Source organism: Nuphar pumila, chromosome 10, assembly GCF_984573655.1.
Source record: "Nuphar pumila chromosome 10, dmNupPumi1.hap1.1, whole genome shotgun sequence".
Lineage (NCBI taxonomy): Eukaryota > Viridiplantae > Streptophyta > Magnoliopsida > Nymphaeales > Nymphaeaceae > Nuphar > Nuphar pumila.
Genome location: NC_143258.1, coordinates 87,033,125 through 87,050,549, shown reverse-complemented (window position 1 = coordinate 87,050,549; position 17,425 = coordinate 87,033,125). Strand labels below are relative to the sequence as shown.

The window sequence follows — 17,425 nt, the reverse complement described above, 5'->3', positions numbered from 1 at the left end:
TTTACCTGTGACTCTCCCTTCCTCCCTCTTGTGCTCTCTCTCATTCTTATTTTCTGCTCTTTTTCTCTTTCTTAGAAAATAGACGAGATGAGAGAGGCTCATGGGCTTATATAAAGGCCCATGAGGTATCTCTCTCTCATAACATGGCCTCCCCTTTCTTCCCATTACTCCATACGTGGAGAGGGGGAGTTTTTTTTTTTCATTAATCCCCATAAATTGTGGGGAGCCTCTCCCTCTTTCCACGTCTGAAGAAGTGGAAAGGGGAATTTCACGGTTTTACAAAAAATATAAACTTGGGATCTTGAGCAAAATCAAGAATGAACAGTATATCAATGACACATCCATATCCATAGATTCAGACAAAGACATCTAAGGATCTAGAAGAATCAAAATGCATGTCAAGCCTTTTGTAGGCAACATTACAACTGGTAAATATTGTGTAAATTAGTTTTTATACAAGGAAACACTAAAGGTGCCCTACAACCTGTAGGTTTAGCCCAAATTAGAAAATGCAAATGCTATACTTTTGGCCATAGTTATCAAGAAACAAGATGGATACGAGAAGCAATGCATGAAGCGGTAGCGGGGAAGTGAGTGTTAGAAAGTAGTATTAAGCAGGAAGCGGGATAGGGTTGTCAAGTGAGCATGCAAATGCATAAAAAAATGAAAAGAAAACACAGAAAGCAATATCAAGCGGGGGCAGCTGATGAGGAATAACATAAGTGAAAATATAAATACATATAAAACCAACACGCAAGCTTGTTATTAAAAAGTTAGAATTTTTTAATATGAAAAACATAGAAAGTGAGGGGGGCAGCGAGTTGGAAGTGACAAGAAGCCAGAAGGAACGTTAAGGAAGCAAAAGAGAATCGATTTGAGAAACGAGGAAGTGGGCTTCCCACTAAAGGGAATCAAGTTTCCTATATTTTAGAAGCAGATTTTCCAAAGCTTGTCCTCCTTTCAAGAAAGCAGGAGGGTTCCCGCTTCAGGAAATGAGTTTCTCCAAGTAGCAAGAAGCTTTCGGTAACTATGGTTTTGGCCAACATCAATGCAGCTTGATTGACTATTGTAAAATGACAATCATGATGATGTGTGGATTCACTTTCACTTTAAAAAAAAATCAAAAACCTAATGTAGGGTTGTCAACGGATCAGATTTAAATGCAATTCCATTAGTCAGATTTAGCAAAGAAAATAAAATCTGATTAACAATTAGATCCAGTATGCAGTTTTGTGCCCAAGTCCAACTGATTCCAAATTATATGTATTTATCCAACCTGATTACTATCAGAAGTGTGGGATTAGCTAATTAGATTAAGTTTAGGTATTACATGTCTTCCATCTGATTTTAAATCCGAAACCGTTTAAACCAGATCCGATAAGGTTGGATTCAATAATGGTAAGATCCAACCCCAGTCGGACCTGCTGGCTGGATGGCCATTATCTTTCTAGTGACATGTGAATCATTTTCAACAAAGTCGGTTTGATTGAAAGTGGAGATCCCTTCTCAAATAAATAACAATAATGAGTCGGGTTTTCAATTTGATTAGGGGGGCCCATGTCTCTATAATAACTCTGTTACCTGCAGAAAATGGTACTTCTAGGTACTTATGTCATCCTTTTTTGTTACAGCTTTGTGCTTGATTTCAACAATCACTGTTCTTTCCAATTTAGCCCAGATTTTCATTCTTCTCAATGGGAATTTTGAAAAAGTTTGGCATGGAAAAGTACTTGACAAACCTCTTTTTTTAAACTCAATTAAGTGTCAAGAAGTCGCATCTCTTAAAAAAAGGGTGCCTAAGCATGAAGTCGAATTGAAAAAAAAAAGATAGTTTAAGCTGCCACCTTTCAAGTTGCCTCTACTTTTCAATAATTATCTCAATCATTTTATTGGTTTCAATCCTTTGTCACACTCGGTGGCCGAAGATATTGCGTTTCAAAATAATTGCTATGAGTGTTTTGAGATGTGGCGGCATCTAACTCAAAATTGCTCATATTTTTTTAATGTCTTAAGTTTTTTATTCTTTGTCTTCTATTATCTTTTTCTTTTGGCTATTCACATTTCCATAGATGCAAGACGGGTAGGATCTATAGACTCTAATAGTTGACCAACTATGATCAATAAAGTTGGTTCTAATCTACCTTGTGTTTCTAGCCCAACCTTCACACTTTCAAAAGTAAACCCAAATATTGTATGCAATATAATGTCTCAAATCTGATATCGTGGCAGTAAGATTAAACTGTTTCAAGACAAGCAAATTAACTGATTGAGTATGCTAACAGCCTAAAAGACAGTTCGCTGTTAAGGTATATAGTTTGTTGTTCACCCTAAAAAAAATGTCAATTGATATATAACTACGCTTATAGAACCGCACGCAAAACTTGCACGGTAGCTGATTGCACTGCCATGCATTTACTCGGTTCTCATATGTTTATGACTAAATCAATAAAAATGAGCCTATTCTACCAGTCTTCCCTTGGAATGAAGAGTACCTTGGACTCCCAGTTGGCTCTCTTGGCCTTCAAAGACATGGGCTGGGACGTCATAATCAAGTCCTCAATGCCAGGTTCGGTATCACTTTTGTTCCCAACTGATGGACACAGTGCCACTTTGTTAATGGAAGTGGGATATACAGCATGCTAGCACTTTACCGACCAAAAAATCTTTGATTATTGTTGCTGATGTACGCTGCTCATCAACAATGAAGCACTATTATATGGGTCCCATCTTGAACTACCACACTCAATGGTAGTGGGCATGACATGTATCACTATCTGCAAGCAATGCACTTGAGATCAGGGGATCTCTTAACTGATCCCTTATGTGCCACAACCAATCACATGATTGCACTTTGAGTGGGGCAGGCATTCTGTTTCTGTGGGGCCCATGGAATGCTGTCATGTGATTGGTTGGTGTCCCATAAGGGATCAGTGAAGAGATCCCCAGATCACCTCTAGCATTCAATGTGGGCCGGGGCCAAGGGCCTTCCTTTGTGCCATTACCTTCTCTAGGATAATAAGGAATCATCCTACATCAACAAGAGAGGTGTATCTTTTTTCTATTGAGATTTTCAAAAGTGGTCGCTAGTTTTGTCCTTACCCTTCATCTAGCATGACAAGTGGACAACAACTTTTGAAAATCAATGGGAAGGAGTACATAGTTTTCTTCAGAGATATGGATGACCTTTTTTTTACAAAGATAAGTTGATATTGATGTGTGAGTGGATTAAATCTAGTATTTATTGGAGACCCTAGAGTTCTTCTCAACAAACCAAAATGGAAGTTGGAAAACAAACAAGGAAGATCATGGTGGCCATTGAAGATAATGAGGAGAGCCTCTATTCATTGGAATGGGCTTTCAAGAATCTTGCATCTCCAGCTACCGTTTCCAGTTTGAGTGACTTTGTTCTCCTGTATGTTGCTCCAGATGCTATGTCAAACACTCCATTGACAGGGAAAGGTATGAATAATTTTGTATAGAAAAAAAATGACTATTTTCCCTCGGTGGTTGTGTTTCTTCCATCATTTGATGATTCCCATTTTGTCAATCTATTTCAGAAGTTGCATTTACAAGCCATGTCTTGCGAATTTTGGAGAAGAATCAAAAGCGCACGGCCGAAAAAGTGATAGAACAAGCGAAAAAGCTATGTGAGAGGCATGATGTAAGGCCACTATGCTTAAGATCTTATAGTGCAGTAGATGAAGCTCAATAAGGTTGGTTCATTTTGGGGAATTAAGATAAGGTGCAATGTGATTGCACACTTTTAATGTGCTGCTGCACCTGATCACCCAGCATCTGACTGTATCTCAAAGATGGGTGATCAGGTGCAGCAGCACACAAAGTGGGCAATCACATTACACGTGATCTCAATTTGAGGAATTCCAGGGCCATCAAACGTGCCTTTTTGGTTTCAATTTATCTTTTGACCTTTTTCTTATGGATTATTTGGGTCAAGTCGCAACCACACTGCACTTAGACTACCCTGTTGATTGTGATGGTGGTGGTGGTGATGGTTGCAGTAATAAGGGTAGTAACAATGGTAATTATGGTAATTCATGAAGTTTGATGCTTTATAAATCATTCTCAATAGTCCTTTTTTTTTGTATACCAATCTTTCTCTTCTTTATGATACTAGGTAGCACAATTTAAATGAAAAATTAAAATAAAATGCCCCCACAATGCTTAGTCACTTAACCTAATCTAGGGTCCTAGCCTCCTGGTTTTACCCATCCAGCATGACAACCATAGGTATGGCAAGCTGAGCCAGTGCGACCAGGTCTTCGGATTATAAATTCACAAAAAAGATTCAATGATCTGGGCCGGCTGTTCAGCCCCAACCAGGTAGTGCCACGTAGTGGTTGCCCCTTCCATTAAGAGGGGGCCCACGCCTCCCCCTGTTAATAGGGTCGATCACACAACCACCTCTCGGACAGAACTGGGTAGGAAGCTAGTGACTTCCAGTTGAGGTGTATTAATCCTTCATATGCAAACAAATTAATTTTTCCAAGGAAAGTTTCTACTATGAACTATCAAGGAGAACTCCCAACATCTAACTGGAGAAATTTTGGTTGGGGTTGGGGGAAAGGAGCCAAGAAAAGATGTCATTAACAAATGCTGGAAAGAACTTTTATAATTAATTGTCATTCATAAAAAAAAAAATAGATTAGCTATGATTGCATATAGTGTGTTTATTCTTGCAATGCTTCTGGCAGATTGCGTATGAAGTGAAGGTTTTGGTTGGAGAGCCAAAGGTCGTGATATGTGACATGGTTAAGAAACTTGGGGTGGACCTTCTTGTTGTAGGGGATCATGATGGTGGCTGGTTGAAAAGGTACTCTCTCTCTCTCTCTCTCTCTCTCTCTCTCTCTCTCTCTCTCTCTCTCTCTCTCTCTCTCTCTCTGTGTGTGTGTGTGTGGCAATACTTTCAAGCTGTTGACAATTTAAAAAAATTGCAGAAGATTTGAGGTTTTGTCTCATATTCTTCAATGCATTTTATTTTTTTTAATATAAATTTTTATACTTTATTTCTGTCTCAAAATCATCTTTTCCTTTTCTTTATATTCTGCAAACAAAGAAGAAAAAAAACTATTATTTTGTCTTGTTTTGTGTATAAAAAGAAAATTAAAGGCCAATGTTCATTTCCAAATTTTCAGGAAGCTATAATATCATGAAAAGATATTGCCAAAGTTGCTATTGGTGATTATGCTTGAGATGAGCAAGGATAATATTATTAATATTGTCGTAGACATTGGGTTTGCTAACATTGGAAGTTATGCAGCCGTCCAGTTTGATTTGTGTTTGCATACACGTGAAAAACACACGTATATGCATAAATGTGGTCAACCAATAATTGTGCAATAGGCACATGGAAAAACAGGGTTTATCTTTCATATGTCCTTGAGGGTATGTACTTCAAAAAGAAATTCATGGTTCCACTAGGGCTTTGCTCATTTGGTAGGGATGACTTGCGATCGTCACTAATTCAACAGGAGGTTGCTAGTTCGAAACTCATGGCGCGCATCCTTGCAACAAAGCTGAAGCTGGGTGTACTCCCCGGTGGGCATGGAGAACCTCAAAAGTTTTACCAATTAGAGGCTTGCCAATGTGCAGTCAGCCAAAAGGAAGCTTTTGCCCTTGGTCTAGCTAAGAAAAGTAGAAATTCATGGTTTTAGGTAAACATGTTTTGGGATTGATCGTTTAGATGCAAATTGTTATTTTTATTATGAAGTTTCATAGTTATATGGGGTGTTGATTCTTTCAAAAAGCCTGCCTGCTCATCAAAATCTTAGATTAATGCATGTTATTATATATCTACTACAGAGACTATGGAGATTACATCCGTACAAATCAATCATTCAATGAAATATTATAAAATCAACAGTGCTATCAGAGAGTATGGTACCCTCGATAGTTGCAAAGATAAGCTCAATGAAATAATAGGATTTTAGCAAGATAACTTGTGCATCTTCGATAGTACAGGAGGAATGACTTGACTAAAAATATGGTTAGTTGATAAAAACATTAAAAATCGAGAAGCAACTATTGTTATTATGTTGAAGTTGATTTTAGCATACCGCCTTTTTCATAGATTCCGAGGCAGGCAGGTCTTTATCTTTCTTTGTTCTTCAGTCTAGTTAATCTGCCGCCAGTTTGGATTTAGAACCAGTCTTACTGAACCAGCATTCTCTCTTCTCTATTTTGTTGCAATGTTGCAGGTTCTTCTCAGCAAGTAACATTGGACAATATTGTGTTGATCATGCTAAGTGCCCTGTGATGGTAGTGAAGCGACCCCAACAAGATCGTTGAGCGTGTGTGTGTGTGTGTGTGCACTTGCGTGAGTGTGTGTGTTATACGTGCGTGAGTGAGTGTGTGTGTTTGCATGTGCATGTCTCTATGTGCACGTGCATGTGTAAGTAGAAAAAAACAGAGGTTCCATGATAAATGATTTTCATGGCCATACATCCCAAGAAGAACATTTAAAGAAAGAATAGGAGCCTATCTCTGCGGCTTCCTTATCAGCAGAATGCTGGAGTTGTTAACGTATTGGAACTTGCAACTTCATTTGGAATTTGGAATTCATGTGTAATCAAGGTTAAGATAGTGGAAAGCTTCTAATTAATGTACGGTTCCTGTTGGTAGATTCTCTGTTTCACTTTAGCATTAATGAAAATTTTTCTTCTATCAAATCACATTGCCGAGTATTTTGCAATGTTAAATACCTCTACAAGTTCGAATCCCAATGTTATGGTTGTATAACTCGTAGGGGTCGGTATAACTCCAGCTTTCTCTGTTAAAAAAAAATGTTAAATACCACTAGTTTCATGAAATGCGGTACAAGGAGTGGGTTGTATATATATATATATATATATATATATATATATATATATATATATATATATATATGTGTGTGTGTGTGTGTGTGTGTGGAGAGAGAGAGAGAGAGAGAGTGTGTGTGTGTAACATCTAACGCTCAATTTACTACACTGACGGAAGCACATAGTACGTCTAATTGTTGAAAAAAATGTGCAAATCACATTTTTGGGCCTTTAGGGACGCTTTAAAAAGGGGCCCTCTTAGATTACTTGAAGGGTTTAGAGACCCAGCCTTTAAAAAAGAGGGCCTTTAGCGACGCTTTAAAAAAAGGGCCGTCAAAGCAAAAGGTGCTCATGGTGATTGGAGACCGATCTTCTATTACAAAAGTTAGAGCCATGGCAAATTAAACGGTTTAGAGACCCCTCCAAAACAATGATACACAGGAACTTTTAACTAGAGCGAGTAAGAAGAGAATGCATGAAAACCCTGTCACTAGGGAGCGGTTGTTTTACGTAGTTTTCAGTCCCTTTTCATATGAGTGAAATAAACATCATGCAACCTGATGGGAAACTGTCATGCAGGAACAAGTTGGCCTTGGTTTTTTGCACCACCTTGCGCCACCACTCCAGAGCTCTCCCCCGGACCTTTATGTGAACTGGTAAGACTATAAGGCCAAGAGAGAGAGAGAGAGCACATGCCTTCCAAGGTGTATATAGACTCTAAGAGGGTATTTGATTAGCTGACAGACCTGGACAAAGACGCCCTGTCCTGTCTGTCGGCAGCCCTGGACAAGGATGGCGGACACCACTCTTGTTTTTATTTGTTTTTCAAAAATGTCTAGGATGTCCTGTCCTCCCCTGTTCTAGGAGCAGGAGGAAACTCTCCCGAACAAGAAAATGCATCCTGGAAAGAAGGTTCCACCTGTCCTTATGTCTCTTGTTTGCATGGGCGCACGTGAGCCCCACGCATTGCCTGGACGGTGGACACCACCGTCCGCACGATCAAACGTGAAACGTGCCTTGAGGCCTCCAAAAAAGTAAATACGCAATGCCAATGAATGCTAAAAACTCAAACACGCTGATAGTCGGGCTTTGAAAGCCAACGGACTCCTATTTATGACATCTGTCCACTTTCATTGAATTAGCAACAAATGCCACTAGATGAATTCAATCATATTAAAATGATTAAAATAACCTTAAAAAATAATATTTTTAAAATGTATTACTTTTTGAAGTCAAAAATGTAAATTTGATATATACATAAAGTTACTTTTTTTTGAAAAAAGTGTGACTTTTCAATCCCCTTCAACTTCAAAGAAATGTAATACCCTGAGAGTAGCCATGCATTTTCAAAAGTATCATTTTTAAGAGTATTTTAGTTATTTCATGAGATTAGATTGTACCTGTAAAGTTTGAATGTCAGGATGCAAGTTGTTTTGATATAATCTAACCTTATAGTTGTGTTCATCATGCTCAATTTAGTAGGCATCAACTCTTTGAATTATGTTTATTCAGCAAAGAAACATGTTTTCATTAATTGAGAAAAAACAATGCATTCATAGTCATTGATTTTTTAATCGGAAAGACCTGTATGAATGTTGGATTTCCGGCTATTTAAAAGTTGGTTTCCACTAATTAAAACATGTAGATCACATTTATAGCTTTAGATGTGAGGAAAAAAAAAGTTTCACTCATTTGTTAGGTCACCAACTATATATATATGGAAAGAAGAAAAAAAGTCACTCATTTGTTAGGTCACCAACTATTGCAAATACATACATATAGAGAGGGTAGCACCAATCATCAAACAGTTAAACTGTAACTGTTTGATGATGTGTTGGACAAAGCATTGCCATTGATCGTGAGCAAGATCAACAGTGATGCTTCGTTGATTTTTGTGCACTGTAGATTTTTATTGGCGATCAGGAACCATCGCTAAAAGGTCAAAAATAAAAAATATTTAGACGTGCAGCCTCATATCCAACCCAAGTTCAACGAAAACCCGTTTGATGATACGGATATATATATATAAGGTTAATATTTGGTGTTATATGGCACTATTGAGCTAAAAATCGTAGGTTTAAACTTCATGAACTCAATCTGACCACATAGATGTATTCAGAATAGTTTGTTTGCTAAGAATCAATTCTTTGATCGTGTTATTTTGATCCAAAAATAGATTTTTTGAGTCATGAAACTTTAGTATATTGTAGACCATTAATTTTTTAAGCTCTTTAAAAACCTGCTTATGTGTCATAATCATATGATTCAAAGCTTATTTTCCATTAAATAAAACTTGTAGATCACATCCATAGGATTTAATCTACAAAAAAAAAATCTAAAACCTATGATTTTCAACTCAATAGTTCGATAGCACCAAGTGTTCCCCATATATATATATATATATATTGGAAAATTGTATGTGCAAGTTGTATTGTTTGAACCTGACCGGTAGTTCTTTTTTTCAGCATAGCTTGTCCAGTTAAGTCCACCTTTGATTATGTTTTTCTGATGCAAAAATGAAATTTTAAACTAATAAAAGTTTAGCATGGCCTGTACCTTTGATATTTAGAGCTTTCGGAAATCTTGCAAGCACATCACAATTGGATGATCCAAAATCCATTTTATACTATGCAAATCGTGTAGATCATATCAGTAAGGTCAGATAAAAAAAATGAAAGCGTGTGGGAAATATAATGTTTCCTAGGGTACGTTCGGGTGCCTCAACTTGACGTCAAATCGTTCTGATTCTAAATCCCAAGGCAACCCGGGTTGCCCTGATTTCGAATATTGCCTGAAATCCCATGCAGGCTATTAGAATGGCTTTCTCAGGGCGATTCTGAATGATCCAACCCAACGTCCAGATAACTGCCCCCAAAGTCACTATTCAAAAGTCATGAAAAATGCAAATATACCACAAAAGAACAAGCTAACGTTCAATATATGCAATATTTGGCAGGTCTTCAAGACACCAATGGAGGGGATTAGACCCACACAGTTTGCTTCAAGTGGATTTCTATTGGTCCTGTTAAAACAAGATTGCTCTTGGTGATTAGAATGGCTTTCTCAGGGCGATTCTGAATGATCCAACCCAACGTCCATATAACTGCCCCCAAAGTCAGTATTCAAAAGTCATGAAAAATGCAAATATACCACAAAAGAACAAGCTAACGTTCAATATATCCAATCTTCGACAAGTCAAAATGCCCCTAAGTCTAACCAGTGTTCATTCCCATGAGAAAATTTACAAATATTGGATCCATTTTGTAGGATCCAGATCTCAATTAAAGCTGGGGATGAATTGTATTTGGGTACGACCACTACAAAAAAAAAATTATCTATTACCGACAAGCCTAACCAGTGTTCCCTACCTTTCTTTCTCTTCCTTCTCTCTCCTCTGCACCATCTTTGATCCATCTCAGATCTGAGACAACAACGCACCAAACGTGGTTCTTTTCGTGAGATTGTTGATTGTGTACGTAGGCTAACCAGACCCGATGTCCTTGCCAATCGTCCCTACCACATGATTTCAAGGCTGCTGACATGATTCTCCGGCAACCAAAAATAATCCGGTGACGTCTGAACATTCTCAGATGGATAGCATCAGAAACACCTGCAAGACTTATCGAATTTGACAAATATAAGCAACGAAGGGTGCAACCAAATCCTCATCGAGCTCACTGCAGTTTCCAACTCTGTGTACTGAGTTCCTGGAGCAATTCCAACCATTCACCAGAATTGAGTTCAGTTGTTATCTGAAATCTCTGCCCTCTCTAGCATCAATCTGGATAATCTTAGTGTTCCACATAAAAATGCAGAGAGATTCACATGCACACAACACTCATGTATGTGGTTCGGCCAATAGATGCCTACATCCACGAGGAGCTTGCTCTTGTTAGTTTCTCATAATTGCTCCATTGAGAGGGGGATACAGCTAATATATAATGCATTTTCATGTATGCCAAAAGGCAAGAGAACAAATGAGTTAGGAATCAATCCTAACCACTTAACAAAAAAAATGATAAGGATAGACCTTATCCGGGAGGGGATCAACATACCTTTTGAGATAGATCATCTTTCCATTGATGGCTTTGTAACTCAGATCCCCATATCTTAAAGAAGTTGTTTCATCGAAACTAACTCACAAGTGATCGACGACATAGCTCTGTATTCTGCCTCAACACTTGAACGAGCTATTACTTCTTCATGTAACAAGGTTTTTTTCAATCATAGTACAATAACCCGTAGTAGAACTTCTATCACAAGGATCTCCGACCCAATCACTATATCCGACAATATTGAGATCGTTATTTTGACCCATGAGAATTCATTTACCATGAGTAGCTTTGAGATACCTTAGTATTCTGTGAGCCACTTCCAAGTGTGAGATTTGAGGAGAATGCATATAATGACTAATAACATTGACGGCATATGTTATGTCAGTCCATGTGACAGTCAAATAAATAAGTTTGCCTATCAACCTTTGAAAATTTGAAACATTAATATCATTAATGAGCTCTCCACCATCTTTTTTTAATTTGAAATTGACTTCAATAGAAGTCTCAGATGGCTTACATCCCAAGATACTAGTTTCTTTTAAGAGATCTAAAGTATACTTCCATTGACATATGAAAATCCTTTTTTCGGAGTGAGTGACCTCAATTCCCAAAAAATATCTTAATTTTTCTAAATCTTTAATTTCAAATTTTTTATGTCGATACTCTTTGAGATTAACGATCAAAGACTCATCATCACATGTGAGAATTATGTCGTCGACATAAAACAAGGTAATAGTGGTCTTATTGTGTCATTTTGTAACAAACATTGAATGATCAGTTTCACTTTTAACAAAGCCAAAAGAAATAAGAGCTTCACTAAGTTTAGTGAACTATGCTCGAGGAGATTGTTTTAGTCCATAGAAAGACTTTTTGAGTTTACAAACCAAATTTTTACTTGAGTACTGAAGATCCTGAAGAATTTTCATATACACTTCTTCTAGGAGATTGCCATGGAGAAAGGTGATTTTGATATCAAGTTGATATGTTTTCCACCTTTTATTTGTTGTGATAGAGAGTAAAATTCATATAGAACTTATCTTTGCCACGAAAACAAAAGTCTCAGTATAATTAACGCCCTCAATCGGAGTGTAACCTTTAGCAACTAATCTGGCTTTGTACATTTCAATTGAACCATCACTATTATACTCAATCCTATAAATACATCTACACCCTGCAAGTTTTTCCCCGGAAGGTAAAGGCACAATGTTTCATGTATTATTTTTCTCAAGGGATTTTAATTCTTCCTTCATTGCATTCTTTCAATTTTGGTCTTTTTCAGCTATCTAGATAATTTTGTAGTTCACTTTGTAAATATATTTTCCAAAGAAAGGAAAAATGATTGAAAAATCAATGCAACTTTCAATAGAATGAGTGTCAAGACTTCTTGCAAGATATGTATAAAAATCCCTTATATGCACAGGAGCACGTGTAACTTTAGATGATCTATGTGGTTGCTTGGAAATTTGGTCATTATCAACATTGGTACTGCTTTCAAGAAATTGACCTTTTATCAATATTTTTTGGATTGCTTATTTCAAAACTATCAACTATAGGGAGAATAATATTATCTCTTAACACATGCTCCCCCTAAATCTCATACCTTATTTCATTTTCTTGAGCTTGAAAATAAGTTTCATTTTTTAAAAAATTTACATCTCTGGACATGTAGAGTTTTTTATTTTTTGGATCATAACATTTGAAACCTTTATTAACAGTGGAATAACCCCAAAAAATGCATTTGATAGCATGTTTGTCTAATTTGCTTTGATGGCCTTCTTAGATATGAACATAACACTTATAATCGAATATTCTAAGATGAGTTAAAGACATTTTTTTCCCAAATCAACTTTATAGGAGTTTGATTTTCAATAGTTGAGTTGGGTATTCAGTTTATAATATATGCAACAGTGGAAATGGCTTTGTTCCAAAAATATTTTGGCATATTGCTTTGAAACATGAGGGTACGTGTAACATTAAGTAGTTGCTGATTTTTTCTTTTGGCAGTTTCATTCTGTTGTGGCATTGAGCATGTATTTTGTGATAAAATGCCTTCTTGAGCCATATATTCCCCAAAAGCCTCATTAACATACTCTCCACCATTATCAGACCTCAATTTTTTTACTTTGACATTAAATTGAGTATGAACCATGGCACAAAAATTCTTGAAAGCATTTAAAACTTCATTCTTATTTTCCAGAAAATAAATCCACGTATCATGAGAATAATAGTCAATAAAGGTAGTAAAATATATGAATCCTAAATAAGAAGAGTTTAGGGCTAGTCCCCAGACATATGAGTGAACAAGTTCAAATGCCATATTTGCACTGATTTTCAAAGGTACAAGGACCTCTTGTTTGCTTTGCATATTGGCAGGCATCACATGAGCTACTATCAATAGGTAATGATGAAAAAATAGTTTTTAAAACTTTGTCAGACGAATGACCTAATCTATGATGCCATAACTTGTGAGAATTACCTCTTTATGCACATTAAAAACCATGGAGTTACTTTCAAGGATATATAACCCATTGTGCTCTTGACTTCTACCAATCACCCTCTTGCTCTATATGTCCTGAAACACAACTTGATGAGCTGAGAAAATCTTCAAACAATATATATATGAGAACATAACATATTAGGCCCCATTTCTTGTTTTGCCTGTTAGGCCCTACAGTTTGAATTGTTTTATGATAGATCTGAACTATTAGATGTGTTTAGCATGCTTGATTTAGTTGCAATCAAGTCTTGATCGTGTTTTTTTGATGAAAAATGTATTTTTATGAGCCAAAAAAATGATGATTTCATAGCCATTGATTTTGAATCACCAAAGAAACTTGTATACAGGTCAGGTTCCGGTGATCGAAAAGCAAAATATGATTTTTGAAGGGACTTAATGGGGCAGCGCCAGCGCATTACTATATATATATATATATATATATATATATATATATATATATATATATATATATATATATGTGAGAGTAATGTGTTTTTTAGGCCCTCTATTTCATTAGGTCTCATTAGAACAATTCAAAATTCATAGTTTTAAGTATTTTTTCTCACGTGTAACACACTGACATTTGGATTACCAGTATACAGATTTTTTCGGTGATCCAAAATCAATAGCCAGTTCTTTCTAACTTAGAAAATTTTATTTTTTCATCAAAAAACATTATCCAAGAGTCATTCTCACTAAATACTAAATAGATCATGCTGAACACATGTGATGGTTCAAATCTATCATAAACACTTAAAACCTAGGGGCAAAACCAGAAATACGGCCTAATATGCTCTCTCTCTCTCTCTCTCTCTCTCTCTCTCTCTCTCTCTCTCTATATATATATATATATATATATATATATATATATATATATATATATATATATATATATATCCAGGAATCTAAGAAAACTGTCAAAAGTGTTTTCATTGCTGATACCCATGGCCCACTTGAGTTTGTAACAATGTGACAAATGAAATGGCTTGAATTCATTAAAATTAGGAAACTTTTGGTAAGCTTTGGGTGTCCAAAATGGCTAAAATTAGACCACATTCCAGATCCTTCTTAAAGGTTACTTGGATGTTTTGTTTTTACTTACACCTTAAGAATCTGAGAATATATATATATATATATATATATATATATATATATATATATATATATATATATATATATATATATATATATACAACGGGATGGGGGTTGGGAGGCGTGGGCCTCTAATTTTCATAATTTTCAACACGAATGCAATGTGCCCTCTGTACCTAATCACCCTTCATGGTACCCACTCTGACAGCCTGTACAAGCATAGAGGAAGATCGGGTGCAGCAGCACAATGCATTTGTGCAATGTGATTGCACCTGATCCAGCCTCAATAGCCACTAGGTGGCACCCCGGGCCTAACTCTTTATAACTGTTGGGTCCTGAACACTGGATCTGCTACGCATTCCCCTTCCTTCACCCTCAACCTCCCAAACACAACCTTCATCACCAGCATAACCACCATGCAGGCTAGCTCCAGTTCTCTAGTTTTCAGGCCATTGATTTCACGCCAACCTTTTAAGCCTATAACTAGACGGCCGTGCTCACGGGTACTCACTGCATCACGTAGAGATTCCGATGACTGGATGTTCGGTGGCGGAACTGCCGACGAGGACATGATTGTGCTGCGGAAGAGGATTCATGAGATGAAAGTGGCAGAGAGGAATTATGAAGCTCCTGCTGACTGGATGGAATGGGAGAAGAAGTATTACATCAGATACAATTCTGATATATATGAAGGGGTGGGTCGGTTGCAGAGGTTTCTGATCAGCACAAGGCCTAGTGTGGCTGTGGGGATGTTGGTGCTGGTAGGCTTGAGTGTACCTGCTGCAGTTTCTGTGGTTTTCTTCAATTTAATTGGAGCTTGCATGGGGATTATAGATGTCATTTGTCACCAATATAGCACTAATTTAGTTTAGATTGAGGGAGAATTTACTTGATGTTAATTATGAATTCTGCTATTTCTTTATTATCTTTTGCCCTCATATGAATATGTGATAGCATACTTTCTATGGATACCTCGGAGTATGTCTTATATATGTTGCATTTCATGGTTTGTAAGTGACCTTCCTGGTGGGAGACAGCAAAGAAATATATATATGTTTGGGAGAGAAAAAGAAATATGCATGTTCTTTGCTTAGTCATTAGAATACTAGAATTAGAAATATGAGAACTACCATGTGAACTGGGCACTTCCAACACTTTTTTTTGCAAATCAAACCATGCGGCATGGTGAATATGCTGGGAATCAATTTTTGAATCATGTTTTTTTAATGAAAAAATACAATTTTTGAATGCTTGAATATTCACGAAGATTATAAGCCACCTACTTTAAAGCCTTAAAAGATAGGATGATTCAAGAGCTGGTCCTTATAAAACCAAACAGATCACATCTATGTGATTAGATTTAAGATAAAAGAATAAAAAATCCATGCAAATTGTGATTCACACGGTAGTTCTCATATTTTCACTTCTTATATTCTAGTGACTCTCTTTGTGTGTATATACTGTCAAGATGTAGTTAAATGCTTATCTAAAATGAAAGTGCAGTCTGTGTAGATTATTTGAAGTTCTGAAAGAAAGAGTAGGCATTTTCAAGACTCTTCATCCTTGCTTGTAGGATGAAACAATCTTTGATGAAGTAACCCAATCTCTCTCAGCCTATGTCTTATGAGAGGGGTAGGCACGGAAGCAGATCAGGTCATGCTGAACATGAGCGTTTTTGCTCATGCCGACATCGTGGCCATCCGATTTGCATTTTAAAAAGCTCAAAAGTCAACATAACCACGTGGCATTCATCCAAAATGCAAACAGACGGCCACGATGTCGGCACGAGCAAAAACGCTCATGCTCAGCATGACCTGATCTGCTTCCGGTAGGCACTTTCTATAACCATTCCGAAGAGCTGAGATTTCATAAAGGAAAAATAAGCTTCATATTAGTAATGATGAAGAGGGAAGAAAATAAACACTTGCTGAAATTATTGAAATTGGAGGAAATGAAACATAAATCATGGATCAACTATGGTTGAATGAGATAATTAAATATCAGGTTGTTCTATCAGAGCCGGGCGCCGGCTGGTCTCGGGTTGTGGGATTATCTCCCCCAGCTGAATTATAAAAAAAAAAGATCATGGATCAAATAATGGTACTCATGGGGATGATCAGCTTTATGATGAACCCTAGTTAGGGCTGGTAAACAAGCTGAACAAACCGAATATGGAGTATTCAAGCTTGGTTCACTCTTGTTATAAAATTGAAAATAATAGACATTAAACGTTAAGCCTAGTAAGCAAAGCTTAAACCGCTAATACATTATTTCAAAGATGTAAGCAATAGGATTCAAACTCTACTTATTGTTTGCAAACCAAACACTTCAACCGTCTATATACTCTATGATATAAAATATATGTAAACTGTACTTATTACTAGTTAACAAGCCTATATGAGCTGAACGCTCATCGTTTGTGTTTAGCTTGTCGAGTCTATTTCATGAGTTGCTCTTTACCAGCCAAACATGAGCTGAGCCATAAGCACCTCATCTCACTCTCTAACCCTGTTGGTTTTGGGGTATGATTTGAAAAGTTGGCCATCTCTTCCACACCAAACTAATGATCTAATTTATTGGATGCGACATAAACATAAATAATATATATTTAATGGTCATGGATGAGCTAACCCTAGCTGAGCACCCGTCGGCTCAGTAGCTCTTGGCTCTGCTACTTGACAATCCAGAACAAGCTTCTGTCAAACTGAGCCAAGCCAAGCCGTGAGTCAATCTTCTAATGATCATGGCTATAATCGACATTACCAAGGTAACAATTGCATTTGGATTGTAGTGTTAAACGTGGTGCAAACATATGAGAATTCTCTCTCTCTCTCTCTCTCTCTCTCTCTCTCTCTCTCTCTCTCTCTCTCTCTACACGTTTTAATTACATCTTAATTTGTTGTGGTGAAGAATCAGGCTTCAGTCACTTTCCAACCTCATTTATTGGAGGTTTAAACGAAATCTCC

At 36.9% G+C, this 17,425-nt stretch overlaps 2 protein-coding genes across 2 annotated transcripts; both read left to right on the top strand.

Moving 5' to 3' along the window:
* The first annotated feature begins 3,275 nt into the window (after nt 1-3,275).
* LOC149827202 (universal stress protein A-like protein) lies at nt 3,276-6,306 on the top strand. Its single transcript, XM_090018464.1, has 4 exons — nt 3,276-3,459; nt 3,558-3,661; nt 4,713-4,831; nt 6,216-6,306. Exons 1-4 carry the CDS (start codon nt 3,276-3,278, stop codon nt 6,304-6,306), a joined length of 498 nt encoding a protein of 165 aa, XP_089874590.1.
* Nucleotides 6,307-14,875: 8,569 nt separating this feature from the next.
* On the top strand, nt 14,876-15,331 carry LOC149827201 (uncharacterized). The gene has a single exon (XM_090018463.1). It carries the CDS (start codon nt 14,876-14,878, stop codon nt 15,329-15,331), a length of 456 nt encoding a protein of 151 aa, XP_089874589.1.
* Nucleotides 15,332-17,425: the final 2,094 nt, after the last annotated feature.